Below are 22,676 nucleotides of genomic sequence, written 5' to 3' on the forward strand. Positions count from 1 at the left end.
GCGTGTGATGGACTGGGCTACATCCACGACTCTCTGCAATTTCTTGTGGTTTTGGGCAGAGCTGTTCCCAAGCCAAGCTGTGACACAACCTGACAGAATGCTTTCTGCGGTGCATCGGTAGAAGTTATTAAGAGCCAAATGGACAATTGTTGAATTTCCTCAGTCACCTCAGGAGGTGCAAGAATGAGGGGATTTGGTTTAGTGTGGATTTTTTGAAAAGCTAAGGCTCTGTTTAGAACAGATAAAATACACTTATATTTTAGCTCAGTTTAGTTTAGTTTAGTTTGTCGTCAAATGTACTGAATACAGTGAAAAGCTTTTGTTGCATGTTAACCAGTAACCAGAAAGACAATACATGATTACAATCGAGCCATTCACAGTGTGCAGACACATGATGAAGGGAATAATGTTTAGTGCAAGAAAAAGTCCAGTAAAGTCCGATTAAAGATAGTTCCAGGTGAGGCAAAGGTTCACCTGCACCTCCTCCAACCTCATCTACTGTATCCGCTGTTCCAGATGTCAACTTCTCTACATCGGCGAGACCAAACGCATGCTCGGCGATCGTTTCGTACAACACCTTCGCTCAGTCCACCCTAACCAACCTGATCTCCTAGTGGCTCAGCACTTCAACTCCCCCTCCCACTCCCAGTCTGACCTTTCTGTCAAGGGCCTCCTCCATTGTCATAGTGAGGCCCAGCGCAAATTGGAGGACCAGCATCTCATATTTCACTTGGGTAGTTTACACCCCAGTGGTATACACATTGACTTCTCTAACTTCAGATAGTTCCTCTGTCCCTCTCTTTCCCCTCCCCCTTCCCAGTTCTCCCACTAGTCTTCCTGTCTCCTGCTACATCCTATCTTTGTCCCGCCCCCTCCCCTGGCATCAGTCTGAAGAAGGGTCTCGACCCGAAACGTCACCCATTCCTTCTCTCCTGAGATGCTGCCTGACCCGCTGAGTTACTCCAGCATTTTGTGTCTACCAAAGATAGTCCGAGGGTCTCTAACGAGGGAGATGGTAGCTCAAGACTGCTCCCTAGTTGTTGCTAGGATGGTTCAGTTGTCTGATAACAGCTGGGAAGAAACTGTCCCTGACTCTGGAGGTGTGAGTTTTCAGACTTCTGTACATCTTGCCTGATGGGAGAGGAGGGAGTGGCTGGGTGCGGCTCATCCTTGATCATTTGCTGGTGGCCTTGTCTGGGCAGCGTGAAGTGTAAATGGAGTCTATAGAAGGGAGGTTGGATATGTGTGATGGTCTGGGCTGCGTCCACAACACTCTGCAATTTCTTGTGGTCGTGGATGGAGCTGTTCCCAAACCGTGCTTTTATGCATCCTGATAAAATGCTTTCACCGGCGCAGCTGTCTTGGACAGTTACGTGGATAGGAAGGGTTGAAAGGGCCGAATGCGAGCAAATGGGACTAGCTTAGGTGGGGCACCTTGAACGGCATGGACGAGTTGGGCCGAAGGGCCTGTTTCCGTGCTGTACAACTCTATGGCTCTATAACAGAGTACGTTCAGGCCTTGAAAGAAACTATGAAGGATTTTGGTGCAAACTGTTCCCTGTGTTGGGCGTCACAGTGGCGCAGTGATAGAGTTGCTGCCTTGTAGCACCACTGAACCCGGTTCGATCCTGACCACGGGAGCTGTCTGTACGGAGTTTGTACATTCTCCCCGTGACCTGGGTGGGTTTTCTCTGGATGCTCAGGTTTCTCCCACATTCCGAAGACGAACAATTTTTGTGGGCTAATTGGCCGGGTGAAAAATTGTAAATTGTCCCTCACGTGTAGGATAGTGTTAATGTGCGGGGATTGCTGGTCGGTGCGGACTCGATGGGCCAAATGGCCTGTTTTCACGCTGTATCTCTAAAGTAAACCAAACAAAACTAGACGGTACTGATTTAACTAAAAGAACTACTGTGTTTCCTACATTTGAACAATGTTCTCACTTCCCATCAACGTTAATTTGACTGTGAAAGGGGAGAGAGGTCACTAAAGGCATGTTGTTAATGCAGGTCCTACTTCTATCACCCGGGGAATATTAAATTAAGCTTATTATATTTATCTTCATTTCTGCGTGTGGAGAATTGCTATATAATGGATTTGCCCAGTGTATAATGGAACTGTCATGATAACTAATTTTGAATGGTCTTACATGATCCGTATTCCTGATTCCTTTTATTCTAATTGCAATCATAGCAGAGAAATGCTCGCTGTTTTCTTTTAGAACTTTAAGTCCACCTTTCACTTGGCAAGTCAATTTTTAATTTGCTGCAAACCAATATTTCTTAATTTAAATTGCTATTATCATGCCCGCAGAAGCCTGTGATTTAATCTAATGATACCTCTTTGTGATTTTGTGCAGCCAGAAAGGAGCTAATAGTCATTCAGGGGGAAGGATTGAAATCTGCAGCGTTTTTCCAACACTCTGCACGGCGTCTGCATGGTTTAAGTCAGCCATTTCCCCACGTTTTGGAGGATTGTGTGACTTTAGTGCGTCCCTTCTCATTTAGCCCCGTGACAAAGATGCACAGTGGGTGACACAGTGGCACAGACGGTAGAATCATTGTTATACAGTCATTAGATTCATACAGTCATGCAGCGTGGAAAAAGGCTCTTCAGCCCAACCTGCCCACGCCGACCAATTTGCAATGTGTTTGGCCAATGTACCTCTAAACCTGTCCTATCCGTGTACCTGTCAAAAGGTTTTTTTAAACAATGTGATACCCCCCACCCTCTCTCCCCTCCCCTCTCTCTATCCTCCTCTCTCTCTCCTCCCTCTCTCTCCTCCCCTCTCTCTCTCCCCTCTCTATCTCCCCCCTCTCTCTCCCCCTCTCTCTCTCCATCTCTCTCTCCCTCTCTCTCCCCCTCTCTCTCCCCCCCTCTCTCTCCCCCCTCTCTCCCCCCTCTCTCTCCCCCTCTCTCTCTCCTTCCCTCTCTCCTCCCCTCTCTCTCCTCCCCTCTTTCTCTCCCCTCTCTCTCTCCCCCCCTCTCTCTCCATCTCTCTCTCTCTCCCTCTCTCTCCCCCTCTCTCTCTCTCTCCCCCCTTCCTCTCCCCCTCTCTCTCCCCCTCTCTCTCCCCCTTTCCCTCTCACTTTACCCACCACGCCCACCCCACTCTCTCTCTTTTATTTTGGTTCACTGAACGTTTCCTACCATTTTGGCTGGTTTTGATTATTCCCAATGTTGTTTTAGCTCCAAGGCAATCTCTAATTCTCCAAGCACCAGCCCCTGCCAATCAACACAGGCGGAAAGGAGCTGACAAAAAGTGCAGGGCCACGAGACATGAGGACTCCGTGGAGATAATTCCTCCTCTACCTGACTTCACTCCAGCTCTGTTGCCGACCAAGCTCACTGTTTCAGCTGGCTGCCGGGTCTGCTCTTTCCCACCGGGGCCTTCACTCACCATCTCCCAACACCTCACCATGGCCCCGACCAGTGCATCACGGCCTGCTTCAGCAACTCCAACGCCCAGGAGCGATGAAGACTGCAAAAAGTGGTGAACACTGCCCAGTCCAACACAGGTTCTGACCTCCCCTCCATTGAAGGGACTTCCAGAGGTCGCCGTTTCAAAATAGCAGCCAGCATCTCACAGACCCAAACCACCCTGGCCATGCACTAATTTCACCCCTGCCCTCGGGAACAAGGTATTGGAACCTGAAAACTGTAACGTCCAGGTTCAGGAACAGCTTGTTCCCTACAACCATTAAACACTACAACCTCCAATAAGCTCTGAACTACATGGACTTGGGGGGTTTGATTTTGTCTTTTTGCATTATTATTGTTTGTTTTTATGTGTAAATATGTGTACGTGTGTATTTATATATATTCACAAAATGCTGGAGTAACTCAGCAGGTCAGGCAGCATCTCGGGAGAGAAGGAATGGGTGACGTTTCGGGTCGAGACCCTTCTTCATTATATATATATGTATATACATATATATATATATGTATATATATATATATGTGTGTGTGTGTGTGTGTGTGTGCGTGAACGTGTATATGTGTGTGCATGTGTTTATGTGTGTGTGCATGCACGTGTGTATGTGTGTGTGTGTGTGTGTATATGTGTATGTGTGTGCGTGTGCGTGTATGTGTGTGTGTGTGTGTATGTGTGTATATGTGTATGTGTGTGCGTGTGTGCGTGTGTGTGTATGTGTGTATATGTGCGTATGTATATGTATATACACACAGACTGAACTTTTTTCTTGTTTATTATGTAGTTTACTGTGTACCTTATTTACATATTCTGTTGCAGGTAATAATGTCATTGTTCTATTGGGACATATAACATTAGCATACTCTTGACTCTTGACTCTTGACTCTTGACCTGTCCCAGTGGAGGCTGCCAGCTGTTCTCACATAACGGCTTTGATAGCCAGTGTGGGCCCCATTTCCCCTGCCTTCCCCCCTCCCCCCCCACCCCCCCTCCACCCGGGTTCAAAAGAGTGTCCCATCTATCAATGTGATCGGGCCTGTTGACTCGCAAACATTCCGCTACACCAGGGGCCATTTAAATATTAATTTTTAAAGATAATCGAAACATCAAGGGCAGCAAGGTGGTGCAGCTGGTAGAGCTGCTGCCTCACAATGCCAGAGACCTGCGTTCGATCCTGACCTCGGGTGTTGACTGCGTGGAGTTTGCACGTTCTCCCTGTGACCGCGTGGGTTTCATTCTGGGTGCTCCGGTTTCCTCCCGCATCACAAAGATGTGCGGGTTTGTAGGTTAATTGGCCCTCTGTAAATTGCCCCCAGTGTGGAGGGAGTGGTTGAGAAAGTGGGACAACATAGAACCTGTGCGAATGGGTGATCGATAGTCGGTGTGGACTTGATGGGCTGAAGGGCCTGCTTCCACGCTGTATCTCTAAACTAAACTCAACTAAAACAAAACTATTTCTGAACAATGCCTAATTGGGGATGGCAATACTCTACTGAACTGTTTGTAAGAAAAATAATTTCATTGTGTGTTTGCACTTAGCGCATGTGACAATAAAGGCAACATTGAACTATTGAGCTATTCCTGGCCTAAGAACACGACGTAACTTCCAGGGGAGGTTTCTTACCTTGCCATGGTTGGTGTTTTCACAAACAAATGTTTCGTACTCCATTGGAAATTCAGGGACATTGTCATTGACGTCCACCAAGCTAATGAGAACAGATCCCCTTCCAACTTGTGCAGGATTCTCTGTAAAAAGGGCAAAACAAAGCCAAGGCAAGATTAATGGATGCAATTATACTGTTTTCATTTTCTAATCAAAAGGCAAGTCTTGCATTTCTATCACAGCTTGCAGAATATCTTCCTGTACAAAATCATGAGCGGAATAGATCGGGTAGACGCAAGAGTCTCTCGCCCAGAGTATGGGGAATCGAGAACCAGAGGAAATAGATTTAAGGTGAGGGGGAAAGATTTAATAGGAAACTGAACCGAAACTTTTTCAAGCGAAGAGTGGTGGGTGCCTGGAACGAGCTGCCGGAGGAGGTAGTTGAGGCAGGTACTATCGCAACATTTAAGAAACATTTAGACAGGTACATGGATAGGACTGGTTTAGAGGGATATGGGCCAAATGCAGGAAGGTGGGACTAGTATAGATCGGTGTGGGCAAGTAGGGCTGAAGGGCCTGTTTCCACTCTGTATGACTCCGTGACTATTGTATTCAAGTATAGTATTTTCTGATTTAATTGGATAGCACACAAAGAAAAGCTTTTCACTGTACTTCGGTACACGTGGCAATAATAGACCAATATCATTACCAACACCAAAGGACAAGGGCCTTGACGGATGCGAACACCACCACGCACAGGTTCCCCTTCAAACGGTGCACCATACAAACTTGGTTGTTCCTTTGCAATCAGATATGAACTTCCATTAAGATGCATGATCAGATTATTTTCTTTATTGATTTGTTAGCAAAATAGAACACAGAACCGCACAGCACAGGAACAGGCCCTTCGGCTCACAGTATCCATGCTGAACAGGATGTCAAGTTAAACTAATCTCCTCTGCGTGCACGTGATCCGTATACCTCAATTCCTTCCATTTCCATGTGCCTCTTAAACACCATTGGAACATAGAACAGAGAGAACAGTACAGCACAGGAACGGGTCCTTCGACCCACAATATCCGTGTCGTAAAAGGATGCCAGGTTAAGCTAATCTCCTCTGCCTGGTCATGTTCCACATCCCTCAGTTGCCTGCATTTGCATGTACCGTTCAGAAAGCCTCTTAAACACCATCTAAATACTAAAACTCTTGTTTGTTTGTTTGTTCCTGAACTACAGCCAAAACGTTACACGATGGCGCGACAATTTTAGGCCCGCCTTACTCACCATCGTCCCTTTGGTGCTAATGGAAGACGTTTCATTGAAATCGGTGCTATATTTTTTAAGTTATTCACATTTTAAAGTTTAAATCTATCTCCTAGGGAGGGAGGGGGGGAGGGAGGGAGGGAGGGGTTAGGGGGGAGGATAAGCGGGGTTGAGGGGGATGGAGTGGAGGGGAGGGGAAGAGGAGAAAGGGGGAGCGGAGGGGAGGGGAAGGGGGGAGGGGGGAGGAGGGGGGAGGGGGAGGATGGATGGAGGGGGGAGGAGAGGGTGCTGCAGCAATGCAGGAGAGGTTTGGGCCCAACGGGTCCACCTGGTCTAGTTAGAACATAAAACACTACAGCACAGGAACGGGCCATTTGGCCCACAATGTTTGTGTCAAACATGATGCCTAATTAAACTGATCTCATCTGCCTCGACATGATCCCCATCCCTCTATTCTCTGCACTTCCATGTGATTTTTTTAAAAGCCTCTTAAATACCATTGTCGTATCTGACTTCACCACCACTCCTGACAGCACCATCCTCTGTGTAAAAAAAAACTTGCCCCATGCATCTTTAAATTTTGCCCCTCTCATCCTAAAGCCATGCCCTCTAATCTTTGATAACTCCACCCTGGAAAAAAGGTTCTGAGTGTCTACCCCATCAGTGCTTCTCATAATTTTATATACTTCTATCAGGTCTCCCCTCAAACTCCTACATTCCAGGCAAAGCAATTTAAGTTTGAATCAAAATACTGTTGAAATTTCAATACACAAGGAACTGCAGATGCTGGTTTACAATAGCAATACTAAGTGCTGGAGTAACTCAGCGGGACAGGCAACATCTCTGGACGACATGGATAGGTGATGTTTTAAAGTTGGGACCCTTCCTCTGACTTCAGAGTCTGAAATGTCATCTATCCATGTTATCATATCATATCATATCATATATATACAGCCGGAAACAGGCCTTTTCGGCCCTCCAAGTCCGTGCCGCCCAGCGATCCCCGCACATTAACACTATCCTACACCCACTAGGGACAATTTTTACATTTACCCAGCCAATTAACCTACATACCTGTTCTCCAGAGATGGTGCCTGACCCGCTGAGTTACTCCAGTATATTGTGTTTATTTATCTGAAATTTAAAGTTGCATTATAGCCACGTTGAACAACACTTGAACATAGGCGGGCGCTGTCCAGCTTGTTCTCTGTCCTTTAGTTTACTTTAGCGATACAGCGTGGAAACCGGCCCTTCGGTCCACCAAGTCCGCGCCGACCAGCAATCGTTCAATCCAACACACTAGGGACACAATGGGGCAGCACGGTGGCGCAGAGGTAGAGTTGCTGCCTTACAACTCCAGAGACCCAGGTTGGATCCTGACCAAAGATACTAGAGGAGTAAGATAGACCACTCGACCCTAAAAACCGTAGTATGTCATTGCGCCATTTTAGTAGGCAGAAACTTGCAGAAACATTTAAAATGCAAAATAACAAAAATCTGTGAATTGATATATGAGATATATTCTGCATTTTTATGGTATCATCACACATACTGTTCCCCAAATCACTGATTAAACTGCGAGAGGCATAACGAATGGCGGGTTTTGCCTACTAAAATGGCGAACGTGATGCTCCTTTGCGTACTACACTTCAGTATAGGCGATTTGGTCCATCTTGTTCCTCTAGTATCTTTGATCCTGACTACGGGTGCTGTCTGTAGGGAGTTTGTACATTCTCCCCGTGGCAGCATGGCATTGGCTTACGTAAAGATTGTAACACGTTCCTAGTGTGTAGGATAGTGCTAGTGTGTGGTGACCGCTGGTTAGCGTGGACTCGGTGGGGCAAAGGGACTGTTTCAATGCTGTATCTCCAAACTAAACTGAACTAGACAATAGGCCAATGAATCTACAAGCCTGCAAGTCTTTGAGATGTTGAAGGTAACCGGAGCATCCGGAGGAAACCCGCACAGTTACAGGGAGAGTGTACAAACTCCGTGCAGACAACGCCCGAGGTTAGGATGGAACCCGGGTCTCTGGCGCTGTAAGGCAGCAACTCTACCACTGCACCACTGCACTGCACTTACTTGGCCCTGTCCACTCAGCAAAACTGACTACTGACTGATTCTCTTCCCAGTATAATTAGCACATTCTCCCCTCTCCCCCCACCCCCCAAGTTCCCCTACCCCCCACCCACCCCCAACCCCATCCCACCCCCAACCCCCCCCCCCCCCGAGATCCTTTGACAGATGGCTTAGTCCCAGCGCCAGAGACACTGACTAAACTGAGCCCCCAGTTAAAATATCTCTCTATACATCTGTCCCTGAAAGTCTCTGACATTCACATGTACTCAAAGATAACATAAAGCTATTAAAAATTAATCACGCTATTAAAAATTTAAACATGATTAAAAATTAAATAAATAAATATTTTAAAAAATAATTAAGACACTTGAAAACATTTAAAAACAATTAACTGTATTTAAGTACTTTTAAGTGAACAATTTAATCCAAATCAATTAATTTAAAAAAGATGTACGTTAGCTGTGATTTACATTTTCCCTTGAAGCTATTCCTCGTGATTGAACTGTGCAGTTACTGGGCCTGTAACTAGTCCACTCTGTCTTGGGTTGAGTGAGAATATTTCTCAGCCCATCTGCTGGAAAACCGTGGGAAGTTACGGCTTTTAAAAGATACTTGGATGGGTACATGGATAGGAAAGATTTAGAGGGATGTGGGGCAAACGCGGGCAGGTGGGACTAGTGTCGATGGGGCATCTTGGTTGGTATGGACAAGTTGGGCCGAAGGACCTCAGACCTTAGGCTTCAGAGATACAGCGTGAAATCAAGCCCGACAGCCCACCGAGTCCTCACCGACCAGCGATCACCCCGTAGACTAGCACTATCCTACACACATTAGACACAATTTAGGTATTGCATCTCCTGCCATCGCAGGAGGAAGGTACCTGGGAGGGGGTGGTTTGGGTGGGAAAGGATTGTCAATGGAGGAGTCATGGGGGAGGTGTTTTGTCCAGGGTCTTTTTTTGTTGCCAGGCTCCAACCCCACCCCCCCCCCCCCCCCCCCCCACTACAATCAGTCTGAGGCCCCAACCCGAAACTTCACCAATCCATTTTCTCCAGAGATGATGCCTGGCCCGCTGAGTTACACCAGCATTTTGTGTGTTTCGTCTGTAAATGAGCCAGCATGGCGGGTTGGGTCAAAGGACCTCCTTCCGTGCTGCATGACTCTATGATTCTGTAAGGTTTTTTTGTTTCATTGTTAGAGATGCAGCGTGGAAACAGATCCTTTGGCTCACTGAGTCTGCGCCGACCAGCGATCCCTGCGCACTAACATCATCCTAACAATTTTACCAAGCCAATTAGCCTACAAACTTGTACGTCTTTGGAGTGTGTGAGGAAACCCACATGGTCACAGGGATAACGTACAAATTCCATACAGCCAGCACCTGTAGTCAGGATCAAACCTGGGTTTCTAGCACTGTAAGGCAGCAACTCTAGCGCTGTGTCATTGTGCTGCCCACCATGCACATGGTGCCATCCATGGATAAGACAGGTTTAGAGGGATGTGGGTCAAACGTGGGCAGGTGAGACATGCTGGAACCCTTCTTCAGACTCAGAGTCTAAAGAAGGGTCCCGATCCAAAATGTCACCTATCCTTTTTCTCCAGAGATGCTGTCTGACCCGCTGAGTTACCCCAGCACCTTGTGCTAACCAACAAAACTGCACATCTTTAGAATGTGGGAGGAAACCGAAGCACCTGGAGAAAACCCACGCTGTCACAGGGAGAACATACAAACTCCATACAGACAGCACCCGATGTCAGGATCGAACCCGGGTCTCTGGCACTGTTAGACAGCAATTCTACCGATGCCGACCTTCTCATTACTTCTCATTCTTCTAAACTCAAGAACTTCAACCCACTTTCAGTCTGAAGAAGGGTCCTAACCCGAAATGTCACCTATCCTTTTTCTCCAGAGATGTTGCCTGATCCACTGAGTCACTGCAGCATTTTGTGTCTATCTTCAGTATAAAACGGCATCTGCAGTTCCTTCCTACACAATATAAACGGCTCGTCTACTTAATCTCTCCTCATATGACAAACCTGCCATCCCACAACACCAACGGGGAATTCCCCAGACATGATTAATCCCTAAATCCTAAATCCTAAATCTCTCTGTTTTACTTTCCCTCTCGCTTTATTTGTGTCCACTTTTTAAGATTCTCTTTAAAATCTATTTAGTTGGCAGCAGAGCTCTTTAAGACATCCTGCAGATAATAATACTTCTGTAGAATTACAGAATGTGAATCAAATGTGACCTTTGCGACAGAGACTGTCACTCCCGCATTGGTCTCTTCAGCCACAAGCGACGCTGCTCTAGCCGAGGTGTGGAGCAAGCAGCTAACTAGGGTGCATCACCCATGGTCAGCCATGACTGAGGGGTCCTAAGGAAGAATTACAAGACTTTCACTCTCCGTTCAGTTTAGTTTAGTTTATTTTAGAGATACAGGATGGAAACAAGCCCTTCAGCCCACCGAGTCCATGCCGATCAGCGGTCACCGCGTACACTAATTCTATTCTACACACACCAGGGATAATTTACAGAAGCCAATTAACCTACAAACCTGTATGTCTTTGGAGTGTGGGAGGAAACCAAAGCACCCGGAGAAAGCCCACGCAGTCACAGGGAGAACGTACGAACTCCGTACAGACATCGCCCGGAGTCAGTATCGAACCGAGTCTCTGGTGCTGTAAGGCAGCAACTCTACCGCTGCCCCTCCCTCCTTAAAGAATTTCTGATTGAAGTTACTTACGGCTCTCCATGGCTAACACGGTAATGTTGTGCTCCTCATTCGTCTCCCTGTCCAGTGACTTAGCGATTGTGATCACGCCAGTGTTGGCGTCGATGTTAAAATATCGTTCCAAGTCTGTGTTGCGATCTATGGAATACCTGGGTTGAACAATTTAAAGAAAGGACTGTTAGTTCTCGATCTTATAATACGTGTTTCAGTTTAACCAAAGCACATTCACTTCCTGTGTGGTGTATAAAGACAGCAAGGTGATATGTAGTGATATGGAACAAATGTGCAAAAAGCAACGATGATAAGTAACGATAAAAAGTAACCTTACTTTTTGTATATCTTTCCTTGTTCTATATTTCTCTATATCACCGTCTATATTTTTATTCACAAAATGCTGGAGTAACTCAGCAGGTCAGGCAGCATCTCGGGAGAGAAGGAATGGGTGACGTTTCAGGTCGAGACCCTTCTTCAGACTGATGTCAGGGGGGCGGGACAAAGGAAGGATATAGGTGGAGACAGGAAGATAGAGGGAGATCTGGGAAGGAGGAGGGGAAGGGAGGGACAGAGGGACTATCTAAAGTTGGAAAGTCAATGTTCATACCACTAGGCTGCAAACTGCCCAGGCGAAATATGAGGTGCTGTTCCTCCAATTTCCGGTGGGCCTCACTATGGCACTGGAGGAAGCCCATGACAGAAAGGTCAGACTGGGAATGGGAGGGGGAGTTGAAGTGCTCGGCCACCGGGAGATCAGTTTTGTTAATGCGGACCGAGCGCAGGTGTTGAGCGAAGCGATCGCCGAGCCTGCGCTTGGTTTCGCCGATGTAAATAAGTTGACATCTAGAGCAGCGGATGCAATAGGTGAGGTTGGAGGAGGTGCAGGTGAACCTTTGTCTCACCTGGAAAGACTGTTCGGGTCCTTGGATGGAGTTGAGGGGGGAGGTAAAGGGACAGGTGTTGCATCTCGTGCGGTTGCAGGGGAAGGTGCCCGGGGATGGGGTGGTTTGGGTAGGAAGGGAAGAGTGGACCAGGGAGTTACGGAGGGAACGGTCTCTGCGGAATGCAGAGAGGGGAGGGGATGGGAAGATATGGCCAGTGGTGGGGTCCCGTCTATATTTCTCGTTTCCCCTATCCCCTGACTCTAAGTCTGAAGAAGGGTCCCGACACAAAACGCCACCCATTCCTTCTCTCCAGAGGTGCTGCCTGGCCCGCTGAGTTACTCCAGATTTTTGTGTCTATCTTTGCTTTGAACCAGCATCTGCAGTTCCTTCCGACACACAGTGAGTTTCTCTCTTCTTTCTCTAGAGAGGTTTACTGCGAGCTGTGCTCTGAAATGGCACACTAACTTCGGCTGTTCAGAGCCCCGATTAGAGATGGGCAGTAAATTTCCGCCCAGCCACTGATGTCCAAATCCAATAAAAATAAAATCCTTGGTTACACAATTAGATTGGTATTGGCCGCTGGTCAATGTCGCCTTCTTCCTCTGCCCCATCAGTTTTATAACTTATGGGTGTAATTGTTAATTTTTTTTTATGCTTCCCCATTGATTCTTTTCTCTTGAAGCGCAGTATTGAAGATAGAATCATTAAATCACACAGCAAGGCAACTGTATTTTGGTCCAGGAGTCTGGTTTCAGCAAGGTACATGGAGAGGAAAGGTTTGGAAGGAAATGGGCTAAATGTGGGCAGGTGGAACTAGTGTAGATGGGGCATCTTGGTCGGCATAGGCAGGTTGGGCCGAAGGGACTGTTTTCATGTTATGTGACTCTATGATTCAATGATTCTATGAGTTCATGCCGAATAGTGAAAGGCCTGGATAGAGTGGATGTAGAGGCAATGTTTCCACTAGTGGGATGGTAGAAACAGAAACATAGAAAATAAGTGCAGGAGGAGGCCATTCGGCCCTTCGAGCCAGCACCGCCATTCATTGTGATCATGGCTGATCGTCCACAATTAATAACCCATGCCTGCCTTCTCCCCATATCCCTTGATTCCACGAGCCCCTAGAACTCTAGGGCCGGAGGCCATAGCCTCAGAACAAAAGGACATACCTTTAGAAAGGAAATGAGGAGACATTTCTTTAGTCAGGTGGTGGTGAATCTGTGGAATTCATTGCCGCAGACGGCTGTGGAGGCCAAGTCAATGGATATTTTTAAGGCGGAGATTGACAGATTCTTGATTAGTACGGGGTTATGGGGAGAAGGCAGGAGAATGGGGATGAGAGGGAAAGATAGATCGGCCATGATTGAATGGTGCAAAAGACTCAATGGGCTGAATGGCCTAATTCTACTCCTATAACCTTTGAATTTATGTACGCTAATCGTACATGAATTTAATTTGCTCTCCCCACATACTCATTAACAGTCCCCCTGATTCTCACCAACGCTCTCGGCACAACTACCAAAGGCCAATTAATCTACCAACACACACGCCTTTGAGCCGAGGGAGGAACCCACAGCACACATAGAAACATAGAAACATAAAAAATAGGTGCAGGTGTAGGCCATTCGGCCCTTCAAGCCTGCACCGCCATTCAATATGATCATGGCTGATCATCCAGCTCAGTAGCCTGTACCTGCCTTCTCTCCATACCCCCTGATCCCTTTAGCAAAAAGGGCCACATCTAACTCCCTCTTAAATATAGCCAATGAACTGGCCTCAACTACCTTCTGTGGCAGAGAATTCCACAGACTCACCACTCTCTGTGTGAAGAAATGTTTTCTCATCTCGGTCCTAAAAGACTCCCCCTTATCCTTAAGCTGTGACCCCTGGTTCTGGACTCCCCCAACATCGGGAACAATCCTCCCGCATCTAGCCTCTATTGTCTATTATCTATAACCTGCTCTCCTAAAGATCATCACCCCTCACTCTAAACTCCAAGAAATACAGACGTAATTTCTTGAGCTGCTCATGACTGGACAAGCCTCTCATCCCAGGAATGTTTTGTAACTCGGTTGGCGCCAAAACATCGCGACTCTTGTGTACTGCCTCGGTGAGGTCTGCTGTATGATTTTACCGGGTCGTGTGCAAAGTAAAGCATTTCACTGTGCCTAGGTAGAGTGACAATAAAATATCATTGAACTGAATCATTGAATAATTGAATCATTAAATTGCTTTTTTGCACTATCTCAAATGTTAGTACATTGAAAATAGAAAGTACAGCACAGGAACAGGCCTTTCAGCCCATAATGTCTGTGACGGTCACAATGGCCAATTAAACTAATCCCTTCTGCCTGCACATGATCCACATCCCTCCATTCCCAGCATATCCATGCATCAGTCTAAAAGCCATTGAAATGCCATGATTGTATCTGCCTCCACCAGCACCTCTGCAGCTCATTACAGGCATCCATCAATCTCTTGTGTAAAAAACTTGCTCCACACATCTCCTTTAAACTTTCACCCTCTCACCTTAAAGCCAAGCCCTCTAGTATTTTACCTATCCACTCCGGGGATAAAGTTCTGACTATCAATCCTATCCATGCCTCTCACAATTTTATACCTTCCTATCAGGTCTCCCCACAGCCTCCAGTTCTCCAGAGAAAACCGTCCAAGTTTGTCCAACCTCTCATTATAGTTGATACCCTCTAATCCAACCAGAATGCTGGCAAACCTCCTCTGCACACTCTCCAAAGCATCCATATCCTTCCTGTAATGGGCAACTAGAACGGCACACAATACTCCAAACGTGGCCCAACCATAAAGCTGCAACAAAATTCCTAAAGCTCCAAAGGCTGATTGGCTTGGTTGTAATTGTAAATTGTCCCTAGTGTGTGTAGGGCAGTGCTGGTGTACTGGGATCGTTGGTTGGCACGGGCTCGGTGGGCCGAAGGGCCTGTTGCCACTCTCTATCTCTCAACTAAACTAATTGTGACATATTTGGAGAAATAAGGAAGTGCAGATGCTGGTTTTCCAAGGAAAGGAGCAAAATGCTGGAGTAACTCAGCAGGTCAGCCGAAGAAGGGACCTGACCCAAAACATCGCCTGACCATGTTCTCCAGAGATGCTGCCTGACCTGCCGACTTACCCCAGCACTTTGTGTCTTTTCATGAATTCCTTTCCTTTTTGTTATTCCACTCTTGTTCTACTTTGACCAATTAAAAGCAGTAAAGCTCTCCCAGGGCATGATCGGGTAAATCATTTCTTTCACTGCTGCGGCGCTGTTGCAACGATAAATGTCAACCTTTCAAAATTTACACCTTCTTTCATTTTGCTTTAGTTTAGAGATAAAACGCGGAAACAGGCCCTTCGGCCCACCGAGTCCGCGCCGACCAGCGATCCCCGCACTTTAACACTATCCTACAGACACTTGGGACGATTTACAATTTACAAAAGTGTGGTCTGGGATACACCATAAAGCAGAATATTTCTATAGTTATCATATCATATCATATCATATATATACAGCCGGAAACAGGCCTTTTCGGCCCTCCAAGTCCGTGCCGCCCAGTGATCCCCGTACATTAACACTATCCTACACCCACTAGGGACAATTTTTACATTTACCCAGCCAATTAACCTGTACGTCTTTGGAGTGGGAATAACAAAAGCAAGTTCCCTCCTTGCATTCCCTCTCTCCCCCCCCCCCCCCCCCCCCCCCCCACAATAATCGTCCTGCTAGTTTCACTGCTGTCCTGCCTAGTTTCGCTGTTCCACTCATTAGTTTCACTCGTTATCACCTTCTCCTCAGCCAACAATGGACCTTTGTGGGCTCCACCTTTCCTTGGTCATCGTTGCTGGCTTTGATTTGACCTTTTGCATACCTTTCATTCATTTGTTCGTTGTACGTCCTCAAACCTCTAGTTTCACTCTCCCCTGAGTCCCGGTCTGAAGATGTTTCTCGACCCAAGAATGTCACCTATTCCCTTTCTCCAAAGATGCTGCCTGACCAGTTGAGTTACTCCAGCATTTTGTGTCTCTCTTCCAAATAATGGCAGAGAGGAGGACTTGTGGCCATATTAGATCAGCCATGATCACAGTGAGTGGTAGTGCAGGCTCGAGAGTCTGACTAGCCTACTCCTGTTACTATTGTCTTGTCTTCTGGTGTTTGATTCATGTTTTGTACCGGTACAAATGTTATCGCGTTTAATAACATGAAAATCGCCAATTTTGTCAAACACCGAAGAAAATTAAAAGCTGGTAATGATTTTGACGGACAAATCTGGAGCAGCTGGTAGAGCCATTGCCTCACAGTGCCAGAGACCCGGGTTTGACCCTGACTATTGGTGCTGTATGTGTGGAGTTTGCACGCTCTCACTGTGACCATGTGGGTTTCCCCCGGGTGCTCCGGTTTATATTTGATTAATATATTTATTTGTTCCAGCATTAATGAGCCTGTAAAGCTGCACCCAATACATAGGATATGAAACACAACAGCCCACAATGTCTGTGCCGAACATGATGCCTAGACCAACTCCTATCTGCCTGGATACAATCCAATTCCCTCAATTTCCTGCCTATCCAAAAGACTCCTAAATGCCACTATGGTGTCTGCTTCCACCACCTTCTTCACCATCTGTGTAAAAAGCATAGAGTCAAATAAAAAAGTATTTCATCTCCTTTAAACTTTACCCCTCTCACCTTAAAGCTATGTCTGCTAGCATTTGATATTTCTTCCTTGGGGAAAAAGGTTCTGGATGTTTACCCTGTCTATGCCTCTCATTGTTGCATTGCTAGTACATTTGACAATGAAACACTCTTGACTCCTGACTCTTGATACTCCATTGCCCATGAAGTGAACATAGAACATACAACGCAGAACGTAGAACATAGAACACAGATCTGTACAGCACCAGAATAGGCCCTTCGGCCCACAGTGTCTCTGCTGAACACGATGCCATGTTAAACTAGCCCCTGTCCTCAGTGTACTGTCCAATGAAGGTAAGTATGCCAGGTGCCCTCTTCACCACCCTTTCCTGCAAACTCCAATAAACTAAACCTTAGCTTCCAAAATTCCAGAGAGTCCAATTGTAGTTTAACTTATGAACGTGGAAGAGTACAGCACCGCAACAGGCCCTTCGGCCCGCAATGTCTGTGCTGATCATGATGCCAAGACCAAGGGGCTTGGATTATATTGTTGGATATTTTGAAAATTACAAGGAAGAAGGGTTTGTAGTATGTTTAACCTGAGCTTACTTGCATACTGGGGAAAATAATGGGGAAAATTGCCAACAAAGGGAACCTAAGGATGTTAGTGAGGCAATGAATAGATTCATCATGATGTTTAGGTTTCACAGCACAGCTACTTTGGTTAAAATAAACATTGAAGGTTGCAGAAAAACCCAGGATGAGTGAGAGCTTGATTAGTACAAGTGTCAGGGGTAATGGGGAAAAGGCAGGAGAATGGGGTTGAGAGGGAAAGATATGATTGAATGGCGGAGTAGACTAGATGGGCCGAATGGCCTAATTCTACCCCTTAACATATGAGCATTTGAGGGGCCTTGCCGGGCGATGGGAACGCACCTGACGGGACTGTTGGCCGTGTCGGGGTCGTGAGCAGAGACCGTGCCGATGGCCGTGCCTACCCTCGCCCCCTCGGACACCGACATCCGGTAGAGCGGCGAGCTGAAGTCGGGAGCTTCGTCCACGTCCTCCACCACCAGCCTCACCGACGCCGTGTCGGTGAACGGCCCCAGCGGTTGGAAACGCGAGTCCACGTTCACGTTGGAGACTTCGATCCTCAGGTTGTAGCTGGACTTCTTTTCAAAATCCAGTCCCTGCAAAATGATAAAAAATGGCACGCATGTTATATTTATTAACTCCGCATGAGGTCTCTTCATTTACAGAACCGGGGAAAACTAGACACATTCATCAGGTGCTGACGTTTAACATCACATTAGATAATTAAATGGCGAAGTATTTACAATGTGTTTGCGCCAAGATTCTCAGTCCATCCATCTTTCTATACCGGCTATTCATGTTCAGCTGACTGCCCTCCGAGTGAATAAAGTTCCGAATGCAACACTTATTTCGAGTCTGTCTAAGGGTCCCGACCAGAAACGTCACCTATTCCTTTTCTCCACAGATGCTGCCTGTCCCGCTGAGTTACTCCAGCAATTTATGTCTATATTTGGTGTAAACCAGCGTCTGCACACCACGGTTATAAATTTATTTTCATTCATCCTTACGGCATTAAAGGAAGCCATTTGGTCCATTGTTGTGGAATAAAAGGACGTATCTTTAGAATGGAGATGAGGAGGAATTTCTTTAGCCAGAGGCCCTGGTGAATCCGTGGAATTCATTGCCACAGACGGCTGTGGAGGCCAAGTCAAAGGATATTTTCCAAGCTGAGATTGACAGATTCTTGATTAGTAAGGGTGTCAAGGGTTATGGGGACAAGGCAGGAGAATGGGGTTCTGAGGCAAAAACAGATCAGCCATGATCGAATGGCAGAGCAGACTCGATGGGCCGAATGGTCTAATTCTGCTCCTATATCTTGTGGTCTTGTGAGTTTATGGATGAAGCCCAGTCCGTCACACAGACCAGACTCCCCACTCACCCTGCCACAGGAAAGCAGCCAATGTAATCAAGGAAATTTCCCATCCCGGTCATTCCCTCTTATCATTGTTCTGATCAAGTGGAAGATACAGAGCTAGAACGAGCACACCACCAGACTCAAGAAAGGCTTCCTCCTCTCTGTTGTCTATCTCCTGATAGTCCTTCCATAAGCCAGAGTATACTTTTAATCTTCCAACCCACCTCATTGCGGACATTGGACTTTTTCTCTGGAGCTGTTATGCTACGTTGCTGAGAATTATATTCTGCACTCTGGTATTTAACTCTACCTGTTGTACTTGTGTATGGTGTGTATTCATGTACAAAATTATCTCATTCAATTGGATATCATGCAAACAAAGTTTTTCACTGTACCTCAGAACATGTGACAATAACAAATGTTTCTTAGAAGTTACAATAGTATCTGCTTCAACTACCTCCTCCAGCAGCTCGTTCCATACACCCACCACCCTTTGTGTGAAAAAGTCACCCCTCAGTTACCTATTGAATCTTTCACCCTCCAAGCCCACCCCCCCCCCACCCCCCACCCCTCACATTAAACCTATGTCCTCTGGTTCTCGATTCCCCTACTCTGGGTAAAAGACTGAATTTCCCCTATCTATTCCTCTCATGATCTTACACACCTCTACAAGATCATCCCTTTTCCTCCTGTGCTCCAAGGAATAAAGTCCTAGGCTGCTCAACCTCTCCCTATAGCTCACGCCCTCAAGTCCTGGCAACATCTGCTTCAATCTTCTCTGCACCCTTTCCGGCTTGACAACATCTTTCCTATAATATGGTGACCAAAACTAAATACAATAATACAATAGTCCAAATGTGGCCTCACCAATGTATTATTGAAGTGTAACATGACCTCCCAACTTCTCCACTCAATACTCTGGCTGATGAGGCCAATGTGCGAAAAGCCTTTTTGACCACCATTTCTGTGTCTGCGATAACACTTTTTAAATTGATCACACTTCATGGATAAGTATCTGTACTTTCTTACACTCTTTCCATGATGCCATAGAACATAGACCAGGCAGCACAGTGGCACAGCGGTAGAGTTGGTGCCTTATAACGCCAGAGACCCGGGTTCCATCCAGACAGCAGGTGGCCTGACTATCGTTCTCCCTGTGACCTCATGGGCATTCCCTGGGTGCTCCAGTTTCCTCCCACACTCCAAAGACGTACAGGCTTGTCGGTTCATTGTCTTGGGTGAAATTGTAAATTGTCCTTAGTGTGTCGGATAGTGCTAGTGTACGGGGTGATCGCTGGCTGGGCCGGTTGGGCTGAAGGGACTGTTTCTGCACTGTATTTCTAAAGTCCAAACATAGAACACAGTGCACTGCAGCACAGGAACGGGTCGATCATCCCATAATGTTTGTGCCGAACATGATTCCAAGTTAAACTGATCTCATTTGCCTGCACATGATCCATGCCGTGGGACCTATGGGCGGCACGGTGGCGAAGCGGTAGAGTTGCTGCCTTACAGCGAATGCAGCGCCGGAGACTCAGGTTCGATCCTGACTAGGGGCGCCGTCTGTACGGAGTTTGTACGTTCCCCCCCGTGACCTGCGTGGGTTTTCTCCGAGATCTTCGGGTTCCTCCCACGCTCCAAAGACGTTCAGGTATGTAGGTTAATTGACTGGGTAAAATGTTTTTAACAAATTGTCCCTAGTGTGTGTAGGATAGTGCTAATGTGCGGGGATCGCTGGGCGGCGCGGACTCGGTGGGCCGAAGGGCCTGTTTCCGCGCTGTATCTCTAAATCTAAATCTAAATCTAAAATGATCAAAAGTAAAATGACTGTGGGGTGCAACATCCATTTAGTTCAACGCAAGGAAGCAAGTATTCTCAACAGAGTGACGAAAACATTTCTTCACACAGAGAGTGGTGAGTCTGTGGAATTCTCTGCCACAGAAGGTAGTCGAGGCCAGTTCATTGGCTATATTTAAGAGGGAGTTAGATGTGGCCCTTGTGGCTAAAGGGATCAGGGGGTATGGAGAGAAGGCAGGTACAGGCTACTGAGCTGGATGATCAGCCATGATCATATTGAATGGTGGTGCAGGCTCGAAGGGCCGAATGGCCTCCTCCTGCACCTATTTTCTATGTTTCTATTCTCTTTCCCGCAGGAATGTAATATTCACTGACACGAGAAACCGCTGAGCTGAAGCATTTTTTATTTCCACAGTAAATCAGAAGTGGAGGAAGTGACAGAAGCAGAACAATTATACCAGCTGAAATATGCACCAAGAGCCTTGACTTTGATCTCGTTAAATATCTAAATCAGGACACATTTACTCTTTCACTTGGAGTGTTCTGTTCACACTTGAGAGTCATACAGCACTGAAACGGATCCTTAGGCCCAACTCATCCATGGTGACCCGGCTGCCCCATCTAAGCTCGTCTCATTTGCCCACATTTGGTCCATGTATCCCTCTAAACCTGTCCAAGTGCATGTTAAATGTTGTTATTGAACCTGCCTCAACCACATCTTCTGGCAGCTCGTTCCATATGCCCCCCACCCTCTGAGTGAAAAAGTCGCCCCTCAGGTTCCTATTAGATTTTTTCCCCCTCTCACCTTAAACCTATGTCCTCTGGATCTTAGCTCCTCTACTCAAGGCAAACAAAAAAAAAACTCTCTGTACTCTGATGTTTTAAAACACTTCTATAAGATCACCTCTCATTCTCCTGCGCACCAAGGAATAAAGTCCTCGTCTGCCCGATCTTTCACTATAATTCAGGCCCTCGAGTCCTGGTAACATCCTCGTGAATATCCTCCTCCAACTCCACTTCATGCTAAATTGGCAAGACCACCAGGAGCAGTGTCAAGGAGCAGCGTCACCCCAGACACACTCCTTTTTCTCCCCTCTTCCATAAGGCAAGAGGTATAGAAGTATGAAAACGTACACCTCCGGATTCAGGGACAGTTTCTTCCCATCTGTTATCAGGCAACTGACCGTCCTCTCACCAGCTGGAGAGCTTTCCCGAACTCTCTTGATATTGAGGTCGGGCAGCGTAGGTTTACTAAGTTAATTCCCGGAATGGCGGGACTGTCATATGTTGAAAGACTGGAGCGACTAGGCTTGTAAACACTGGAATTTAGAAGGATGAGAGGGGATCTTATCGAAACGTATAAGATTATTAAGGGGTTGGACACGTTAGCGGTAGGAAACATGTTCCCAACGTTGGGGGAGTCCAGAACAAGGGGCCACAGTTTAAGAATAAGGGGTAGGCCATTTAGTACGGAGATGAGGAAAAACCTTTTCAGTCAGAGAGTTGTGAATCTGTGTAATTCTCTGCCTCAGAAGGCAGTGGAGGCCAATTCTCTGAATGCATTCAAGAGAGAGCTAGATAGAGCTCTTAAGGATAGCGGAGTCAGGGGGTATGGGGAGAAGGCAGGAATGGGGTACTGATTGAGAATGATCAGCCATGATCACATTGAATGGCGGTGCTGGCTCGAAGGGCCGAATGGCCTCCTCCTGCACCTATTGTCTCTCATCTACCTCATTGTAGACCTTCGAGCTATCTTTAATCAGACTTTACCGGACCATATCTTACACTAAATGTTATATCCTTTATCTTGTATCTGTACACTGTGGACAGCTGATTACAATCTTTTTTTGCTGACTGCATAGCCCACAACAAAAAAGCTTTTCACTGTACCTCAGTTCACATAACAATAATAAACTGAACTAAACTAAACTAAACTAATACTGAAACTAAAAATAAACTAAATACTTGGAGTATTGTATTCAGTTTTTGATAATCCTTCCTTGGGAAATATGCCACTAAGCTGAAAAAAAATCCAATCCAAAGATTTCTGAGGACGTTCCCAGGACTCAAGGAACCAAGCTAAAGGGAGAGGTTTGAGGAGGTGACCTTATTCCTTGGAGTGTAAGAGGCTGAGAGGTGATGTTATAGAGGTGTATAAAATCATCAGGGGAACAGATAGGATGAATGGTCACATTGGTTACAGATCTCCAATGTGAGATATCATCTTCCAATACCATCCTCTGCCTCCTACCACCAATCGGCTAACATTCCCTGGATCCCCTGTAGTCTCATCGTC

General features: G+C 46.5%; 1 protein-coding gene across 1 annotated transcript in view; it reads right to left on the bottom strand.

Annotated features, from left to right (window-relative positions):
- The window catches only part of cdh7a (cadherin 7a), a 150,574-nt gene that overhangs the window by 19,756 nt on the left and 108,142 nt on the right, over window positions 1–22,676 (bottom strand). Inside the window, exons 7-9 of the mRNA XM_078398053.1 lie at window positions 17,572–17,825; window positions 11,126–11,262; window positions 5,058–5,179 (exon numbers count right to left, since the gene is read on the bottom strand). Of these exons, the coding sequence (XP_078254179.1) occupies window positions 5,058–5,179; window positions 11,126–11,262; window positions 17,572–17,825 (513 nt within the window). The remainder of the gene's footprint in view (window positions 1–5,057; window positions 5,180–11,125; window positions 11,263–17,571; window positions 17,826–22,676) is intronic.

This window comes from Rhinoraja longicauda, chromosome 4, assembly GCF_053455715.1.
Source record: "Rhinoraja longicauda isolate Sanriku21f chromosome 4, sRhiLon1.1, whole genome shotgun sequence".
In the NCBI taxonomy this organism is placed as follows: Eukaryota; Metazoa; Chordata; class Chondrichthyes; order Rajiformes; family Arhynchobatidae; genus Rhinoraja; species Rhinoraja longicauda.